General features: G+C 40.4%; 1 protein-coding gene across 5 annotated transcripts in view; it reads left to right on the top strand.

Annotated features, from left to right (window-relative positions):
* Positions 1–22046, top strand: part of ASTN1 (astrotactin 1) — a 577374-nt gene that overhangs the window by 332164 nt on the left and 223164 nt on the right. For all 5 annotated transcript variants that reach the window (XM_073571288.1, XM_073571291.1, XM_073571289.1 and 2 more), the window contains one exon: positions 3357–3753. In XM_073571288.1, the coding sequence (XP_073427389.1) occupies positions 3357–3753 (397 nt within the window). The remainder of the gene's footprint in view (positions 1–3356; positions 3754–22046) is intronic.

Raw genomic sequence — 22046 nt, 5'->3', positions numbered from 1 at the left:
GAGGACTAGTAAACCGGCTGCAATGTAGTCCGACCACACCCCTGTGTACCCTGTGCATAGGCATAAAGCTGCCAATCAGTGATGTGGGAGGGGTTATACAGAGCTCAGCATTCAGAGAATTGGCAGTTCGGCAGCAGAGAAATGAGAGATTTTATCAAAATAACAGCAAGCAGCCCAGTAAGTGACACATCACTGGAATCAGGGTCTTTACCCACTACATTATGCTGCTCTCAGATTAGGGGTCATAAACCTTGGGAGAAATTCCCTTTAAGCAGGTTTAAAAGTAATCATTCACTGCACATTGTCCTGTTAAAGACTTGACGTGCTGTCGATTAAAGGGAATCTGTCACCCCATTTTCGGCCTATAAGCTGCGGCCACTGCCATCAGGGCCTTATCTACAGCATTCTGTAATACTGTAGATAAGCTCCCGATGTAACCTGAAAGATAAGAAAAACAAGTTAGATTATACTCACCGGGGGGGCGCGGTCGGGTGCGGTAGGTGTCGTGGTCCGGTCCGGCGTCTCCCATCTTCTAGCAATGATGTCCTCCTTCTTACTTCTGTCGCGGCTCCGGCGCAGGTGTACTTCTCTGTCCTGTTGAGGGCAGAGCAGAGTACTGCAGTGCGCAGGCGCCAGGAAAGGTCAGAGAGGTCTGGCGCCTGCCGTGTGGATACAACGGTTTTTAGTACTTAAACAGCCACTGATTGGCTTGCATATACTCAGTCGGAGTTCGTTTAACATTCAGACCTCAGCAGGTACGTCTGTGCCTTAAAAGGTTCCCTGTTCATCATGCATTATTTATAGTATTGGTATTCTCTTTTAGGCAGTGGCAGTGGCGTTACTTGCAGCTAGTGAGTCCCAATGCAAAATCTCCAATATGCCCCTGACTTTTGCAAATCTTTAACATTAATAGTCTTTTCACATGGACCTAAGGGACCTTTTGGGCCACCTAGGCTCCAGAGCCCCAGCCCCAGCCCCAACCCCCACACCTACTTATCATTATCCTCCCTGCTCCAGGGCCCTTTTCCATTCAGAACCTATGCACCCCTAATACTTACCCTCCTGCTACTACAAGTGTGGCCTTCCTTACCTTTTGTATTGGCTTGAGATATCCAGAGATAAGTGGCATGGGATGATCGCCGGCTTTGAAAAAAAAATTGTGTTACTACTGAGAGATTTTTATGTTATAAATGTCTGCTTTGAAAGTATTGAATTTGTATTGTGAAAAATTCCTGAAGTCCTGAAAGCATCATGCAAGTGATTTCATTTATTTTTACACCGCAGTGATGTCACTAATTAAGGTTTCCTTCCCTTAGTATCAGGCTCACCAGCTGCCATCTTCATCTGTTATCGGCGCCACTCTAGTCCCCTTCTTCAGGTTGGGACCAGCCGGATGACTCCAGTAATTTATCAGATCCAGGCTCTCATAGACTTCCATTGAGAGCTTGTTTTTTTTTTTTACTAAGATGATTTTGTGTTATTTTCTTGAGCGCTGTTGTGCGTCTGTGTGAGAATGTGTTGATTCTGTACTGTAAACTTTGTCCTTTAATGGGTTGTCTTATTTTCATAAATGGGTAAAATTGTAAAGTCCTTGTAAAACCAAGCACCGTTGCAATTTACCACCTATTAAAAATCCTCTCCGTTTTCAAGAATTGTACTTTATACTTTATTGCTCATTGCCAAGGTGACTGGCCTCTGTGACTGGCTGGTCTCCTTGGCAAGGAGTGCAGTGTTTGCAATCTCTATTCTATAGAGCTTGTAAGCGCTGCTTTGAAGCTGGCTGGATTGCTTGATTTGGCCAACGCCAACGGCCCTGCACTCTTAAAATTCTGCAGAGGCAAAGCTGCTTTGCTTGCAGAATAGGACAGTTTGGACCAGTGACTCAGCCACGTCGCTGGTCCAAGCTATCAATTTTTGGGAAATAGGCCAGGATACAGAGGAGCTGTAGTCTGAAGAAGATGCAATAACCCCTTTAAGCTGTGTTCACATGCCCTTCTATGCTGTGGCTCATATCTACAGCAGTTCTGTGCCGTTGCGATCTCTCCACCATTTCCCTGCGCTATTCCTTAATCTTCCTGAGAAGCAGCGCAGAGGTCAGATGGTTTTGTTGATGCAATAGGTCTTCCAGGTGATACATCCATTTCTCTACAAGATTAAAGGGATTGTCCAGGACTTTAACATTGATGGCCTATTTTTAGGATAGGTCATCAATGTCTGATTGGTGGGTGTGCTATTCGCGGCACACCCCGCCTATCATCTGTTACTGGTGTTGGCGGCGGCCGATGCTGCCCAGTTACGAAGCTGCACATCACAGCTCCGTTGATGGAATAGTGGCCGCGGCTGGGTAGTGCACATCCAACTCCTATTATCTGAATAGCGGGGCGGATGTGCAGTACCCAACCACGGCCACTATATAGTCAACGGAGTTGTGCTGCGCATCTCTGTAACTCAGCAGTTCCGGACACCGCCAACTCTGCGTCCAGCAGATCGGCAGAGGTTCCGGGTGTCGCACCACCACCAATCAGACATTGATGACCTATCCAAAGAATAGGCCATCAGTGTTAAAGTCCCTAACACCTCGATAATTGAATATGCAGTGAAGCATTGGCATAGAGCTGCTGCGGCATGACCACCGCTTGTGAACGCAACCTTGGTAACGGTAGACGCATTTGTGCCTCACAGCTGAACTAAATTGTCATATTTATAGCAAGGTTAAATTATTTGCAGTCGATTTACATCTGCATGCACATGAAGAAGTTAGCAAGGTTGGATCTTATTTTCTTCAGGGTATATAAACAGGAGCTAATATCTTGTTTTCGTGCACATAGCTGCTTTTGTCATGTTAGCTGCACTCCCAGAAAGATATACGGTTTTCCTAAATTGATTTTTTTTAGGAGTGCATGCCTAAACTTGCATTTTCATTTTTAAAGGGAAGGGAATGAAATATAATGTACGGTAGCGGAATGCGAAATGTGCTGCTGTAATATAAGCAGCTTCTCTCCTTGCAGATGTACCGTAAAATTCTCCCATTGTTAATTCAATGTAAACACCCACTAGATAGCGGATAGAGAAATGTTTGGCTATTCCAGAGAGCTAATTTAACATCTAATACACAAATAAAGTGATATGATAATATTTCTCGTACAAGCAGACTTTACTTGATCTTCTATTATTCAGTTTCATTCTTTCCGGATATCAAAAGATTTCCATATTCCCATATTATGCAAAACATGATCTTAAGCATTCGGTTATTGTATTTGTCCTCTTTGTCTCTACCTAGGCTGTTTGCATTGGATTTATTTCTTTCCTAATGTAATTCTTCGTATCTTTTTTTTGTCTTCTCCGCACTGTAATAGGGTGGAATGATTGCTCTCCTGCTGTGTATCCTGTGCCTTCTCCTTATTTTATATACTAGACGACGGTGGTGCAAGAGGAGACGCGCACCCCAGCCGCAGAAGAGCGCAAGTGCAGAAGCTGCCAACGAGATTCACTACATCCCTTCCGTGCTCATCGGAGGCAGTCATGGACGAGAGAGTCTTCGCAATGCACGAGGGCAGTCTACTCATCCGGGTGGTACCCTTGGAATCCGTGAAACCCCTATCCTTGACGGTTACGAATATGATGTCACTGAGCTTCGTCATCATCTCCAACGGGAGTGCATGAATGGTGGGGAAGATTTTGGAAGCCAGGTGTCCCGAACACTGGACTCCCTTCATGGATGCAATGATAAGAACACCATGGACCTCACTCCTGGTGTGTTTTTAATGAAAAGAACCATTTCAATAAACCACAAGCCAACAAATCTCTTGAGATCTGTCAAGATTTGGTTGCTTGTATTTATGTTCATTTTTAATGTAGCATGATTACAGATGTGTCTTTCCTTACAATTCCTACAAACTAGAGATGAGCAAATCTCTTCAAATTTGAATTTGTCAGGTTCAACAAATTTCTCCCAAAAATTAGATTTTTTTTTAGCAAATCTGGCAGACTCACTTTAAAATGACTGCTAAATTCCAGGCCTCGGCTTTTATACAGGCTAACTTTTAACCCTTCCAGATTTGCTTTGCCATATCTTATGATGTAAAAGCTGCAAAGCATTTCGGGAAAGCTCGCGTAGCTACACCCCTGAAGTCATTTGAGTCTTCTCTGCTTGATGCTATTTTACACATTTAAGAAGATCGTAACTACCGTTTTAGGTGATTTGTGTGAATTGAATAGCAAATTGTTAGAATATGACGGATTTAGCAAATTTCTAAAAATTTGTGAGGAATTTCGATTTACTCATCTCTACTCTCAGGATATCCTGAGATAAGTGCCATGGCCAGCCTAAAAAAAACAACAAAATGATTTTACAAAACTCAGCTGGGATATGCTTATGCTATGTGTGTCCACCCTATGGTCATGATGTAAATTGTGGCCTGCTGAGGTTTTTGCTAACATGGATTGACAATGTAATGAGTTTAAATCAGGAATAATTGAAGTTCTTAATAAAACTGGTGGAAAGGTAAAAGAAGACACATTTGTATAGCATGTTCAGTAAATCAGTTGTCTTCTCAGTGGGAAAAGCCGCTGGTGTCTAGTAGTATAATATTTTGTTGTCGTGAGCATTTCAAAATATTAGAGGCAAAAATTGGAATATACTTCATTTTTTTAATTCCGCACCAATCCCAAGTCATAGATTATTGAGGTCCTCCGCCACCAGCATGATGAAGTGTCATGAGTCTGGAGCAGAGGATGTAATGTTACCAATGAGGCCAGCGGTTGCTTCGGCCGTGGGAGGGCGGTGACCCCTTTAATGTTTTTCCATGCATAAAATCCTATCTGTACAGCTCAGCTCCATTAGGGACTGCTCATATCGGCTTTTTTGTTTGCATTTTCGGACTACTCTAGAAAAGATGGGAAAAAATTAACTCGCCCAAAGTAGGATATCCGACATGCATGAAACATTGTAGTATGGCAAGTATGCTTGTAAGAGGAAGCGAAAATCCAGCAACAATGGAATCTTCTAAAAAGGAGAATTTTATTCCAAATTCATTAAAATCCAGTCTAGCATGGCGAATCGCAGATACGCTTCAAGATTGGTCTTTATTCATGCAAGTCTGAAACGTGTCTGAAGTTCACCATGCTGGATTGGATCTTAATGAATTTGGAATAAACTTCTACATTTTAAAGGATCCCATTCTTTATTTTTCTCTTACTCTTACTCTAGAAAAGCTCCATAGAAGTCTATCAATAGGGAAGACCATAGAGGTCAAATAGTCAGAAAGAGGATAAAAAAGTGTCCTTATGGACCCCTGTACCATTATATATCAATGTACTATTACCATTGTATGAAATAGAAGCAGGAGGTGTGGGAGCTTCAAGACGTAATCCACTTGCAAACCCTCCTGGGCTGGGTCCAAATGAGACAGGTGGGTGCACGTTTCCACTGGTGAAAAGCAGTAAATATCCAAGGAAAAATTCGGCACACCGACCATTAAAAATTGAAAAACTTTATTCGGCTTTTAAGCTATTTCTAAAATTGCGCAAAACACCTGACGCGTTTCTGGTGCGCTAAAAGCACCCTGAGTCGTAGGCATCATGACTATGACTAAGGGTGCTTTTAGAGCACCAGAAACGAGTAAGGTGTTTTGCGCAATTTTAAAAATAGCTTAAAAGCAGAATAAAGTTTTTCAATTTTTAATGGTTGGTGTGCCGAATTTTTCCTTTTTTTCCTTGGATTGTATGAAATAGCATAGTAACCTTGCTTGTTCATTCCATGCAGTGCAGTAAAACGTTGCATGCTTTGCAATATATACTTTTTTTTTTAACAAGTGAGCCAATAAATGATGGATGTTACTCTATGGCATGGCAGACATATTTAAACCGATAAGCCATGAAAATCTCCCTACAAATCCAGTCCTGACAGGTGCCTTAAATCACCATGGTTCATGGGTTTTCTATGTCATACCCATTGAGCAGATGCCACTTTTTGCAGATGGGTGACGAATTTGATGGATACGACAAACAGTGGCATCCGTCACCTATTAGCTATAATGGCGTCCATTTAACTGATATATCATGTAAAGCTCATGGGCAGCTCAAGAGTTCTCCATTAAACAGATCCCATTATACCATGGATGGATGGTGTTGTGAGAGGCATCGGTCACAGGCTTCTGCATTGTATAAGTGGAGAACTTTTCCTTCCATATGTATTAGATGGAGTAAAAAAAATTGTGACAAGATCAGGGTCTTTCGTTATGATGATCTGCATGAGCAATCGGAGTTAAACACCCATTGATTAAACATAAATGGCCAATCCTTAGGACACGCCGTGAGTATATGAGTCCAGGAAAACTCCTTTAAAAGTACAGCAGGCCTCTATTTTTTACTTGACATGCCAGAATTGCTTTTTTTCTTGCTTTTTTTTTGGAGAATGGCGGAAAGATTTGCTCTTGAGTACCTCTCCTCGTTGGAAGTGCTGTGCGTCATGTAATGCTTTGCAGAGAAGCCGTCACTTAGAATAGAAGGAACGATGCTATTTTCCAAAACACTTTTGGAAAGATAAGTGGATGCCGGTGTTTTTTTTTTTTTTTGCGTGTGGCGCTTTTACAACTCCTATAAAAGCAGAACATTTTTTTTCTTCATCTTAGAGGAGTGCTTCTAAAAGTCGTCAAAGTGCTCCTCGTTCTACTTAAAATGCATGCCCCTGAGGCATCATTACATGTATGATTCTTCAGCCCCAGTTCCATCAATATTATAATAGAAAAAAAAAGAAAAGAAGAAAGTGCAGAAAAAAAATTAATATATTTTACTTACAGTAGATTGTTTGACGGCGGAAGGTTATGTCAATGTTATTGACAATCCTCATATCACAGAGTTCTAAATATGGGGATGATCTCACGAAAGAAAAATCTATCTTAAGGGTTTAGAGTTAGAACTGGAAATAATTATGAGTCTTCATCCTGTATCTGAAGAACCTTAAAAGACCTTTTCAAAAGTAAGACGTTATCCCCTATCAATAAGATAGGATTCCAATGGTCAGATGTCAAGCGATCAGCGGGACATCCCCTGAGATCAGGGCTCTGGAACCCGAACAGATTCCTGACCATTCATTGTTTATGTGACTTCCAGCCAACCGTACCCCATTTGTGGATCCGTCACACTGAGAGCAACTCTTTGGCTCATTGAGAAGAGAGAATACCACACTAGGATGTTTTAGGCTATGTGCACACGCTACGGATTCACCAGCGGATTTTTCGTGCGGATCCACAGGTAAATTGACCTGCGGTTTTACCTGCGGATTGGCTTGAGGTTTTCCCCTGCGGTTTGACACCTGGACAATGGAATAGGTGGCAAACCGCAGCGGAATCCGCAGAAAGAATTGACATGTCAATTCTTTCTGCGGATTGAAAACCGCAGCTTTTCCGCAGTGAAAAAAACACAGCATGTGCACAGCGAATTGTAAATCCCATAGACTTACATGGTACTGCAGAACTGCTGTGGATCCGCAGAGGCCAAATCCACTGTGGATCCGTAGCAGAATCCGCAGCGTGTGCACACACCCTGATAGGGAATCTGTCGGGTCATTTTTGTGTAGTATACTAATAGTATCCTAATAGGGCTTGTGCAGCACTTTTCAGGATATGTAACTTTTATTTCTCTACATGGTCCCATTGTGCACCAGTAAGCCTTGGATAAATTTATTGTCTTGCGTCGGCAAGTCGAGCATATGTAAATTGCAAATAAATATTCACCCCCTTCCCGCGCCCATAATCCCACCCACCCCTCCGCACTGGCATCACTGATTGTCAGACTGCTGTGTGGCCAAGGATCATCACAATTTCCGGACTGGCCGTCTGGTCTCCTGACCTGAGTGATAGCTGAATAAAAATACATGCCGTCACGCTCATGCCAGGAGAGAAGACGGCCAGTCCAAGGTTTGCGATGCAATCCTCGGGAGAGTAATTCAGCAGTTTGACTGAAAAAGTGATGCCGGTGTAGAGGGTTGGGTGAAATTACGGATGGGGGGAGGGATGAATATTCATTTCACATTTACATGCATGCTGGAAAGTCAAGCTTATGTAAATATGAAATGAATTTTCACCCCTTTCCCAGCCTATAATCCCACCCAAACCTGTGTCACTGTTTGGGTGCAGTCAGACTGCTGTGTTATACGCCTGAAGATCGCATTGCAATCCTAGGACTGGCCGTCTGGTCTCCTGACGTGAGCGTAACGGCATGTATTTCTATACTGCACAAACATGACCTGACTGATTCCCTTTAAATTCCCTATAAGAAAACTTTAAAGAAAGTCTCTTATCAAATCAAATGAAATCCAATGATAGATGATTTCTAACCAATTTTTTTCAATATTTTTTCTCTAACCCTGGGTAGCAAGTCACTATGTGCTCTTGCCTGTTAATGAACGGTGGAGTGACCTGATATATATTTAAAAGTTTGTATCATAGAATTAATAGCCTCTGATTGCTGCAATGACTCATACCTCGCCACTGTCCTATATCAAGTAGGACAGTTCATAATTGGGGGGGAAGATGTCCCTCTGTCCAGAGAAAAAAGGCTATGTCCTGATTGCAGCTCTGCAGCACGGTGATGTCGCCTCCATGCAGGTTCGGACGCCAATGTGAATGTTCAGCTTTTCCTTCTCTGACTCAATACTTTGTGTCTGTTATGTACATTCATTGATAAACTGTTTGCTTTTCCTACTGTTTGGCCCACACTGGGAAAACTCTACATGCTGTTCTTCTTTATAGGCACATTATACTGGTACATAGAGATACAGATGTATGTTAGAGTACACTAGGAAAACTCTACATGCTGTTCTTCTTTATAGGCACATTATACTGGTATATTATACTGGTACATAGAGATCTATGTTACAGTACACTAGGAAAACTCTACATGCTGTTCTTCTTTATAGGCACATTATACTGGTACATAGAGATACAGATCTATGTTACAGTACAGTAGGAAAACTCTACATGCTGTTCTTCTTTATAGGCACATTATACTGGTATATTATACTGGTACATACAGATCTATGTTACAGTGCACTAGGAAAACTCTACATGCTGTTCTTCTTTATAGGCACATTATACTGGTACATAGAGATACAGATCTATGTTACAGTACAGTAGGAAAACTCTACATGCTGTTCTTCTTTATAGGCACATTATACTGGTACATAGAGATACAGATCTATGTTACAGTACAGTAGGAAAACTCTACATGCTGTTCTTGTTTATAGGCACATTATACTGGTATATTATACTGGTACATACAGATCTATGTTACAGTACACTAGGAAAACTCTACATGCTGTTCTTCTTTATAGGCACATTATACTGGTACATAGAGATACAGATCTATGTTACAGTACACTAGGAAAATTCTACATGCTGTTCTTCTTTATAGGCACATTATACTGGTACATAGAGATACAGATCTATGTTACAGTACACTAGGAAAACTCTACATGCTGTTCTTCTTTATAGGCACATTATACTGGTACATAGAGATACAGATGTATGTTACAGTACACTAGGAAAACTCTACATGCTGTTCTTCTTTATAGGCACATTATACTGGTATATTATACTGGTACATACAGATCTATGTTACAGTACACTAGGAAAACTCTACATGCTGTTATTCTTTATAGGCACATTATACTGGTACATAGAGATACAGATCTATGTTACAGTACAGTAGGAAAACTCTACAAGCTGTTCTTCTTTATAGGCACATTATACTGGTATATTATACTGGTACATACAGATCTATGTTACAGTACACTAGGAAAACTCAACATGCTGTTCTTCTTTATAGGCACATTATACTGGTACATAGAGATACAGATCTATGTTACAGTACAGTAGGAAAACTCTACATGCTGTTCTTCTTTATAGGCTCATTATACTGGTACATAGAGATACAGATCTATGTTACAGTACACTAGGAAAATTCTACATGCTGTTCTTCTTTATAGGCACATTATACTGGTACATAGAGATACAGATCTATGTTACAGTACAGTAGGAAAACTCTACATGCTGTTCTTCTTTATAGGCACATTATACTGGTACATAGAGATACAGATGTATGTTACAGTACACTAGGAAAACTCTACATGCTGTTCTTCTTTATAGGCACATTATACTGGTATATTATACTGGTACATACAGATCTATGTTACAGTACACTAGGAAAACTCTACATGCTGTTCTTCTTTATAGGCACATTATACTGGTACATAGAGATACAGATCTATGTTACAGTACAGTAGGAAAACTCTACATGCTGTTCTTCTTTATAGGCACATTATACTGGTATATTATACTGGTACATACAGATCTATGTTACAGTACAGTAGGAAAACTCTACATGCTGTTCTTCTTTATAGGCACATTATACTGGTACATAGAGATACAGATCTATGTTACAGTACAGTAGGAAAACTCTACATGCTGTTCTTCTTTATAGGCACATTATACTGGTATATTATACTGGTACATACAGATCTATGTTACAGTACACTAGGAAAACTCTACATGCTGTTCTTCTTTATAGGCACATTATACTGGTACATAGAGATACAGATCTATGTTACAGTACAGTAGGAAAATTCTACATGCTGTTCTTCTTTATAGGCACATTATACTGACACATAGAGATACAGATCTATGTTACAGTACACTAGGAAAACTCTACATGCTGTTCTTCTTTATAGGCACATTATACTGGTATATTATACTGGTACATACAGATCTATGTTACAGTACAGTAGGAAAACTCTACATGCTGTTCTTCTTTATAGGCACATTATACTGGTACATAGAGATACAGATCTATGTTCCAGTACACCTCTACGTACCACTAGTTACTAAATATACATATATTCCCCTTCTTAAACAACTGTCACTTCAGTGCCTCCATTCGGATGTCCTTCATCAAACTTTCCAAATTTCCTGCACCAAAGGAGATGTGGACACATACAGAATGTGACCACTAGGGCTAGTTGATGGCTTCAATGGTCACATGACGCATTTAAGGCATGTGATAGGAGCAGGATATAAGCATAGATTAGCGAAGAACACTGGAATGGATGCACTGGGAATTAAAGATTAGAGTTTAGTCTATTTTTTTATTATTTCAAAACTGTAAAGTCTAATTTTTTTTTTTTTTTTAAAGAGTCTATAACTTAAAGGCTATGGCCAATTGATTGGGACAATGTCCACTTTTCATGCCATTTTCAAACTAAGGTGAGCAAAAAAAATTAAACTTTTGTATAATATTGCCACATATTATGATGATTCTTAGATGAGGGGAATATGAATGGAAATGTCCAAAACACACATAAGGAGTAACCAACATTTTAATTTTTCAAAAAATATATATTTCATTAGAGAAATCTGCCTTTTTCTACTCCCGGACTGATCTTTTATTCTCCAAATTCTCAGTTCACGGGTGAAATCTGTCTTCACTTTCCTTTTACTGTGACAGTTGGTGCTCATAAAGTTCTATGCAGAACTGTTCTTACAGGAGAACTTGCAGCAGAATAGAATTTTAAAAGCACCAACTGTTATTTTCTGTTGCAGTAACTGGAAAATTTGTCTTAACTGAATACAGATTTTACAAATTTTACTCATGAGTTGAGAGGGAAAGGTCAATCCAGGAGAAGAAAGAAGCAGATTTCTCTGATACGATATATTACAAAGTTGCTTATTTTCATGTGTGCTATTGATTTTTGAAAGAAAAATGAAAACAATGGTTACTTTTTTTTTAAATTTATACATTCACATGCATAAATAGAGGGGCTGCGGAGGTAGCTGTCCTACTGCTCTCTATGGGACACAAATGGCTTTGGCACTTAAGAAGATAAGAAGACACCAGGATCAAAACTAAAGCACCAGATTATGCATTTAGCCTCAGAAGTATAAAAATTATAGGGTCAATGGGAAATGGATAAATGACAACATAATTCTCCATTGGATTTATTCAAGGGCAACCGGTAGAAAACACCAGCAGCACATAAATGCCCTGTAAGTACAGTACGTACATTACATCTCCATTCTTCAATAATTTAATCTACAGTTTTAGTGTTCTTTATCCGCATACAATATTAAACAGCTTTATGCGGAGAATGCATTACGGCAAGTATACAAGTGTAGCCTCCCAATTATTGAAACTGCCATGTACAGGAGGTGAAAGCGGAGCCTTAGAAATAGCAGATGTTAGTCTTGATGAGATGCAAATGATGTGATAATGAGTCCTGAGCGTACCCCTTTCACTGACATATACAGGTGTTAATGCCGAAGAATGGCATCGCACTTGTAATTCTGCGCATCGGTAAATCCGAACGTGCTAATATCTCAGGTATTTGTGCAGTGTGCACAGATCTGTGTATAGAATAAAAAGAATAATTACCCCCCGGAGCATAATTAAGTCACAAATGATGCAGTATTGTTTTTAAATTAATAATTAATTTTATCATATATTAATTATACATGTGGTTTCTCGTAAATTTTAGCCAAATGGAAGAAAATAGGGATAAAAGACTCTCTTTAGTTACCATATACAGGGGCTTGCAAAAGTATTCACCCCCTGGCTTTTTACCTATTTTGTTACATTACAACCTGCGTTTAAATATTTTTGTAATCCGATTTGTGCGTGACGCATCAGCACTTAATAGTCTAAGTATGTGAAGTGAGAAAAATGTAGGCAAAAATTAATTTTATGGGATCAAATAAGTAAAAAATGGCATGTGTATATGTATTCACTCCTTTTGTGATGATGCCCCTAAAAAATTCTGGTGCAAGCAATTACCTTCATAAATCACCTGCTTTGTTAAAGGAAGTCCACCTGTGTGCAGTCTAAGAGTCAGTCAGAATATACACATTACCTTTTCTGAAAGGCCACAGAGGCTGCAACACCATTAGTCAAGAGGTCTAAGAGGTAAGGTTTCTCCTTGCGGAGAGTGACATGCCAGCTCTGGCTTGTCAAGGTAAGGAGGCTTAATCGCCATGCAATGCTCCTCTGGGAAAATAATATGCAAATTGCCTCTTCAGAAAGAAAGAGGACTTTTACTCCACAGCGCCACCTATTGGTAGTAGCGATCCTACAAGTCACAATCAACCCTTTAACGAGTCTTGTAATATGACTTAGGATAAAAGCCAAATTCTGATTTGGCTTTGATCCTAAGTCATGTTACAAGACTCGTTAAAGGGTTGATTGTGACTTGTAGGATCGCTACTACCAATAGGTGGCGCTGTAGAGTAAAAGTCCTCTTTCTTTCTGAAGAGGCAATTTGCACATTAGTCAAGAGGCAACACTAACCAAACACCACCATGAAGACCAAGGAGATCTTCAAACAACACCATGGAGACCAAGGAGATCTCCAAACAACACCATGAAGACCAAGGAGATCTCCAAGCAACACCATGAAGACCAAGGAGATCTCCAAACACCACGGAGACAAAGGAGATCTCCAAACAACACCATGAAGACCAAAGAGATCTCCAAACAAGTCAGGGACAAAGCTGTTGAGAAGTACAAGTCAGGATTGGGTTATAAAAAATATCCCAATCTCTGATAATCCTTGGAGCACCATCAAATGCATTATCATCAAATAGAAAGAACCTTGATACCACAACAAATCTGCCAAGAGAGGGCCACCCACCAAACCTCTCAGCCAGGGCAAGGAAGGCATTAATCAGAGGAGCACCACAGAGACCAAAGGTAATCCTGAAGGAGCTGCAGAGTTCCCAAGCAGAGACTGGAGTATCTATCCTTACGACCACAAAAAGTTGTACACTCCACTCCAATTGTAAGGTTTGTTCTGAGTTTGCTAAAAAAAATATGTGGGGGACTCCCCCAAATGTATAGAGGAAGGTGCTGTGGTCAGATGAGACCAAAACAGAACTTTTTGGCTACAAAGGTGAAAGCTATGTCTAGTACCAAGCCAACAGAGCTCATCATTCAAAGAACACCATCCCCACAGTGAAATATGGTGGTGGCAGCATCATGCTGTGGCTATGTTTTTCGGCAGCAAGGACAGAAAAAATGGTCCGAGTCAAGGGCAAGATGGATGGTGTGAAATACATGGATATTCTTGAGCAAAACCTGTTTCAGTTTGTCAGTGACTTGAGTCTGAGGTTCACTTTCCAAAAAGACAATGACACAAAGCATACTACTAAAGCAACACTGGAGTGGTTTAAGGGGAGACGTGTAAATGTTTTTGAGTGGCCTAGTCAAAGCCCAGACCTTAATCCAATTGACAATTTGTAGTCAGACTTGAAGATTGCTGTTCATCAGAGGAAACCATCTAACTTGAAGAATCTGGAGCAGTTTTGCCTTGGGGAATGGGCAAAAATCACAGTGGCAAGATGTGGAAAGCTCATAGAGACCAGCCTCCTCCAATTGGAAAACATTGCACATGGGAAAGCTGTTTCTCCATTGGAGGAGGCTGATCACATGCTGGTCACATGCTCCTCCAACACTAGCCATTTTGAAAACAAGGAGAGCTGTGCAGTCAGTGAAGAAGTCTGTGCTAACAAACCAGAAGAAACCTGTATTTATGTATGAGCAAGTACTACAAAAGCATGTACTTGGTATATTTCATAAAATAAAGATGAAGTGGACAAGCCCTTTCAGGAGTACAAAAAATGTGAGTTGAAAAATATTTGAATGGTGGCACAGAGACTTTATGGCTCTTTGCAATAGATCTTTACACACTGTGTGCCGCCATATAGCGCATTTATATGGTACCGTATTACAGATCTAGAAGTCATGTTCCAAGTGAGTTCCAGGAAAAAATACATTTATGTCTCTGTATTAAATCAGACCTAAACGCAAGTGCATTGTAGCTAGGCTTCATGACACCAGATTTCACCAGTATACATTGTAGATTGTGGGGAGCTTTAAAGGGGTTGCCTGGGATTTTAGCATCGATGGCTTCCTTAGGAAATGGCATCAGTGTCTGATCAGTGGGGGTGCAATACCAGGCACCCCCACCAATCAGTTGTTCCTGATGTCAGCGTTGACGGCGGCAACTGCTCAGTGGCGGAGCTGCACAGCTTCATCGATAGAATAGTGGCCGTGGTCGGGTACTGCACGTTCTCTGCCTTTTGATTAGAATAGGTGTTACAGCGGTTAACCCCCCCCATGATCAGCTTAACTAAGCTTAGTTTGGTTAACATCATGGATAGGTGATACTTCTAAGAATGGAAGTAAGTCATGAATACATGCAGGAGGCTTGGGAAACATTCTGAGAAACAGAGGAAGGAATAAACTCAGATTGGAAAAAAATCAGGCAGCTGAGAGAGATAGAGATAAAACGGAAAATCAAAGAACGCGGAATCTGAGAAGAAGAGAACAAATATGAAACGGTGATTAAAGTGCTGTAGTTTTGATAAGTTCACAGTTTTATCAGCAGGAGATTATCACTGTAGGAATAGTAAACCTGTTGTCATTTAGTTCTCCTTATTTATGACCTGTTTGTATCCCCGCCTGCACCAATTTCTGCCTATGCAAAGTGTATGTACATATAAGGACGGGGTCAGGCTTGTGAGAAACTCGGACGAGTCTTGCATGTCAATTCCCGGCACTGCCGCCGCCACTCGGATCAGAGCGTTCAGCTGTATTTCTGTGCAGCTGAATGCTCCGATCCGAGTGCCGTATTGATGTGTGAGACTCATCCGAGTTTCTCGCAAGTCTGACCCCGGCTTAAAGCTGCCAATCGGTGTTGTGGGCGGGGTTATACAGAGCCCAGCATTCACAGCACTGCAAGACATGATGCAGAAAAAATGTGATTTTATCAAAACTGTAACAAGCAGCCAAATAAGTGATACATCGCTGAAATGAGGGTCTCAATCCCCACTTCATGCAAGCAAAAATCTGGTGAAAGATTCCCTTTAAGAAATTGTGATGATCAAGCAGTGCCTGAAAGAAAAACAGCCTTTGTCCCCAGAAACGGCACCACTCTTATCAGTAGGCTGTGTCTGCTGCTCTAGCTTATCCCATATTAAGGCCACTGTATAGCACATAGCATCCTACGTCTTGGATGTGTGGGAGGCGAAACTTTTGTGTTATATCTTGTTTGCCACAATGAAATATCATTTCTTAGGACCGCAGAGAACACTGTTAGCTTAGAATTGGAAACAGAAGGGATTTCTACGAAATATCACGTTGTGCCCATTCCTCCTACCTTCTCCACCTACTTACTGTACATTGCTGGTGCTAAGGAGCCCAGATCGTCAGCACTACTAAAATGTGCTGCAATTTGGTGTGAATGAAAGTCTGATTAGCAAATAACAGTTTTACCTCCATAAAATAACAGCCCCATAATTCCGAAAAGAAACTCTTTAGAACAATGCTGTGTAATGCTTATTGCAGTAAAATGTATGTTACCAGGAAAAGGAAACTATTACTTCTTCGAAGAATTGCCGCACAGTCTTTCAGAGTCCCTAACTACAAGCTTTGCTCCTGCTAAAGAGTAACTGAGAGACTTTATACTGTCTGCACGGTTATTGAGTGCCGTGAAAGGATTCTTCCCATCTTCATGGATGAAGATTTTCAAATAGTACTTATAAATATGAGCAATTTTGCAATTTTTTGTTAGTCAACATTTGTAGCCGTTCTTGAGATAGTAACGCTTTTGTTTACTGCTCGTTGCCTTGGAGTCCGACCACCGCTGCTGGACAGCAGAATATGCGCAGCGCTTACAACCTCCTTTCTATTAAGCCAGTAAGCACTATATTAAAACTATCTAGGATCCCTAAAATGTGCCGTTACCTCCAAATTCCGGCCAGATTCAGAGCAATACTTACCTGCAAGACAACAGTAGTAGTCGGTGTCCTAGGCAACAAGGCAACAAACTGTAGACAAAAGTGTAAAAATCTCAAGAATGGGTGCAAATTTTAATAAGCAGTAAATTGCAAAATTTTATTTTTGTTTACAAGTGTTGTTCAGAAACGTGCATTTACTAAGATGGGAATAATCCTTTAACTACTGAAATTAATGTTGTGACTGTTGTGGGGTTTTCAGATCTCTGGTAGTTATTTGGACAGGCACAGGGTTTTAATATCAAAACATAATAAAGTTTATGGTTCTTCATAAACTTTTCAGCTCAAAAAAAATGAAAATGGCTTTCGTCAGCTCAAACGAATTAAAACAGTCCCATCTTTGGGTAAACTAAATCTAACGGTCTCATCAACTTGTTATCACAGGAACCTCTCAGGCGCTAACACAGACTGTCCACCAGCTATGTCTTTCTCCAGTCTCAGCACAACTACTTCTCCCGGAGCTAGTCCAGCTGCCTTTTATTAGACCTGTAAGACCCGGAGTATGGGAGAGACCTTCCCCACCCAGGCTCTTCTGATCATTCCCAAATCCTGGACCAAAAATACAGTCAAAATAAAACCATCTCAGTAACTAATTGTTACTGGGGCACCTCTTCCGGGACTTACAAAACCAGGGCCAGCAACCTCACCAGGGCCACATACCTACCATCCGGGACCTTATCTCCTGCATTCTTACACTGTATAACTTGTAACTCAACTATAAAACTGATACCTATTTTGTAGTAATCCAATGTCCTAGTGCTGAGAAATCAAGTTTTGAAGTCATGATTATAGAGATATGGGCCTTTTAATTTCGTGCTAATTTTTTATGGTATTTGCAAGGGGGCAGGTTAATACTGCATTGCAAACTAAAACACGCCCCTGAGGATCACTTAAGCACTACCACCTAAATAAAGATCATAAAAATTAGCAGGGAATGTAAAGGCCAAAATATCTTTAACTGTATGGCGGATTAAAAAAAAAAAAAAAAGTAGAAGAACCGAATACTCATGGGAGCAGCGGGAATAAAGTGAGAGCAAAAAGAGAACTTTTTACCCGATGACATGTCCTCTTTAAGTGAAAAAAAATGTCCCCAGCCTTTAAATGCTACAATCAATAAAGAAAATTAATTAAAAAGTTGAAGGAGTTTTTACAACCCGCCATAGTTCTATGCAACCTTTCTAAAGACGAATCGAGGTGTTATGTATACTTGTATTTCTCTTTCATTATGGAATGAAAAGTCTTCCTACTTCAATCCTAATACTTAGTGATAAAGTTGACTTTGTATTTGATCCTTAGTATTATGCGTTTTTGGGCAGATTGTCTTTATTTTCATGCACACATAGAAGTGATTGTGTTCGGCGCTCGTTGTCAGGTAAACGGCGCCATTAGGCCGCCCCCTCGGTGGTATCAGACTGATAAAGCGTGGGTTTATTGTAGTCATTAGGAGAGGACAGATGCTGCTCACCTTCTCTTTTGCATTTCGCGTCTTCTAGATTCTTCACTTCTGTCAAGATCTAAATGACAAGACAGTGCAAAAGGGAATTACTTTCCACATCAGCTCTGTAACCTTGAGCCGCCGCCGCTCCATTGTTTCTCCGTAGCCATTTATCTCCGTGCTGAGCTCAGAACTCGGTGAAATAAAGGCTCACTTTTTTTTTTATTACTATTACCCCCTTTTACCCGTTTTCAGTCGGTCTAATATAAGCTCCATTCAACCATTTTATCAGTTTACAAATTCAGTCGCGCTCCATCGGATTAGGAAAGAAATTGAATATCTATCCCAGAAGACAGCCGAGCATTATTACAAATATGCGCCGACGGAAAAGTACCTCTACTTGTGAAGATCACGACACCGTGTGCATACATAGCAATTTCCAAATCACCATTGCTATAATTAGTATCATTATTGGAATCTTCCCCAACACAAGTCCGTATTCTAGTAATATTGTGCCTGCTGCGGGGAACTTTAATATCCTTGTACTTTACCCCCCACAGATGCATCAGCCACCAAAGCGCAAGTGCCATTTATATTAGTACCGCAGTCAGTGTTTTCTGTAATGTCCATAGGGCATCTGCTGAATCAGAAACCCCCTTCTTGCAGCTCCGTAGAATCATCTCTATATTGTAAAAAGAGGAAAAATTGTAAAAATTAAAACAAGAGGTTATCTATAGTCTCGGACTGGGGTACCAAGGGCTCACCGGTAACAATGACCCTGGGGGCCGGCTGTTCTGCCAAATGCAATCACTATCTTACTCTCATTCACAAATTTGCCTTTGTTTTTGTATAACAATAAATTGGACAGAATATTAAATTAATGATGATGTGCTGTCATTGTCTGTCCATAGTAAATCAAGTTAATTGTGCCAACTATTGCTTTTATACAGAGTTGGGGGGCCTTCTACTGCGGCGGGGCTTACCGGGGATTTCACCTGTTCTCCTGTGGGCCGGTCTGTGCCTGAGTATATCTATCTATTATCTATCTATTATACCAAGAAGAACTATTTCAAAATTTGTGTTGCCCATAATCAGTAAAATTCAATTGAAAAATAAACTAAAATATTTTCAGGAGGAAAATGAAAGACAAAGAACTAAAATAGTGAGGTTGAATAAATATGCACATCCTTAAACTAATGCTTTGCTGAAGCACCCTTTTTCTAATTTATGACAGCAGTCTTTTGGGTAGTAGTCTTTCAGCATGGCACACCTAGAATTAGCAATCTTTGCCCACTCTTCCTTGCAGCAGTGCTTGAAATCTGTCAAATCACAAGGGCATGTACTTTGCACAGCGGCGGCTTCAGGTCACCCACAGATTCATACCTGGGCTCTGGTTGAGCCATTCTAAAACTTTGATGTTCTTCTGGTGGACCCATTCTTTTGTTGATTTGGAGGTAAGCGTAAGTTCGTTGTTGTGCTGAAAGGTGAAATTCCTTTTCATCTTCAGTTTTTAGCAGAAGCCTGAAGGTTTTGTTTTAAAATTGACTAATATCTGAAACTGTTCCATATTCCTTCCATTCCATAAAATGTCAGTTGCCAAAAAACATCCCCAAAGAATAATACTGTCTCCTCCATTCTTCACTGAGTGTATGGTGTTCTTTTGGTGATGCGCTGTGTTAGTTTTTGTCACACATACCTTTGGAATTATGGCCAAAAAGTTCACCTTTGGTCTTAGTTCACCCTTGGTCTCATCAGACCATAACACGTTTTCCCACATACTTTTGGCAGACTTGATGTATGGTTTAGCAATACATAGCCAGACTTGGATGTTTTTCTTTGTAAGAAAAGGTTTCCACTCTTCCCCACAGTTTAGACATATTAAGAATGCAGAAGATTGTTGTCAGATCCATTACATAACCAGTACTTGTCAGAAATTCCTGCATCTCCTTTAAATTTAATGCAGGCTTCTTCCCAGTCTCTAGAGCCAATTTTCTTGTTTTTCATCACTTTTTAAGGGATGTCCATTTCTAGGTAATGTCACTGTTGTGCCAAATTTAAGCAATGACTGTCTTCAGTGTTCAATGGTTTATCTTATGTGTTGAACTTTTTTTACTCTTTTCCTGACTAATAACAATCTACTGTAAGATCCCTTTGCTGTGTTGTAAGCTGTTTATGAACCATGGCTTTTGCTGTAAAATGCAGCTCAGAAGAATCCTACTAGAACAGGGAATCTTTATATGGGGTTAATCAAAATCACTGTAAATGGTGTCAGCTGTATACTGTCTACTTTTTAACATGACTATGAAGGGACTGTCCTCTACTCGGACAACCCTTTCTCAATTACTAAATTGCCCCCATTTAAAATTATAATAGCTATACTCACCTCCTGTGAAGGCGTTGTTCCAGCGATGTCAGTGCCCGGTATCCTGGAGCTTGTGTGACATAAGATAGACAATAAGTGTCAGCTTCTCTCTCACCTTCTTTTGACAAAACTGAAAACCGGATGGAGAGCTGCTGCTGGTCTTTGACTTCCTCTGAATGTCAGTTACATTCAAAGGAGGTAAGAATGAAGCGGGCAACCAGTTTTTCTGTGGGACAGTCTGTTATCCCGCTTTCCCAGATTTTTGAACATCGGATGGGCCCAGTAGGCATGCCAGGGATTACATTGCACTGCAGATCAGTCTTTTTACATGCTGTGTGGGTCACTTTTGTGAGGAACTATAATGATGCATACTGACTTGACAGAAGAGGACAAGTAAAGGTCCTGTGCTTGCTGCTTATTTTATGGATACTCTAAGCTCTTCATTTTTAATGCTTCTTTATTTAGAGCCTTTATACATTTTGCAATAAACTAATTTTCCCAAGCGTGAGATTTCCCCTAACAAATTTTAGTTTTGCGCTAACATGTTGGATTCCTGACACCATCCACACCTTCGTTCATTATTGTTACTTTTGCATATCTGATTAGGCATTCTTGTTAGGTTGGTACAATTACTACCTGCTGGGCTGACAGTCTCTTGAAACACAATTGAATTTTCCTGCATGCATTCTTGTGCCGCAGCGTAGATATAAATTATGCTGTCATTCCGAATGTCCTTGAGTAAAACGAAGACCAATGTGAACCTGGTCCATACAACTTCTAAGTCTTTATTCACAGAGAGTTTTTGGAGGAGGCTTTTTTTTAGCAGATAGGCTCCAAAATACTCCTCAAACACTGCTTTAAAAACGCTTGGGGAAAAGAAAATGTATTTGTGTTAGAAATCTACTTTAGGCCGGAGTCACACTTGCGAGATACTTGCACGAGCCTCACGTCTCGATACCCGGCACTGCAGCCGGCATTCAGACCGGAGTGTGCGGCTGCATGTATTTCTATGCAGCTGAGCGCTCCAGTCCCGACTGCCGGGTATTGAATAGAAAAAATCCAGCTTACGTTCCTGAAGAATTTTCTTTTATTGGACACCACCAAGGATGGGACAGAACAGACGCGTTTCAAGCTTAGCAGCTCTTAATCATTGATTAGTTTTTTTTCTTGAAGAGGTTTTGAAAGACATCTGGTGGAAAAAAGTGCATGGAATTTCTTTGAAGTTGATTCTGATGGAATCTGCTCCAATCTGAACACTGCCCAACCGAAAGGCTCCAAAGAATACTTTAGGAAAAAAAAACTCTTCTCAAATGCATCAAAACTTGTTAAAAATGTTTCTATAAAACAAAAACATATTTAAAAAATACCAAAAAGTGTATTTCAAGACCTAGGTTTGCAATTGAAAAAT

The sequence above is a fragment of the Dendrobates tinctorius genome, unplaced genomic scaffold (genome assembly GCF_039654945.1).
Source record: "Dendrobates tinctorius isolate UK_male_01 unplaced genomic scaffold, ASM3965494v1 ptg000029l, whole genome shotgun sequence".
Lineage (NCBI taxonomy): Eukaryota > Metazoa > Chordata > Amphibia > Anura > Dendrobatidae > Dendrobates > Dendrobates tinctorius.
The sequence above is the reverse complement of the archived record's forward strand: the minus strand, read 5'-3'. Positions and strand labels throughout refer to the sequence as shown.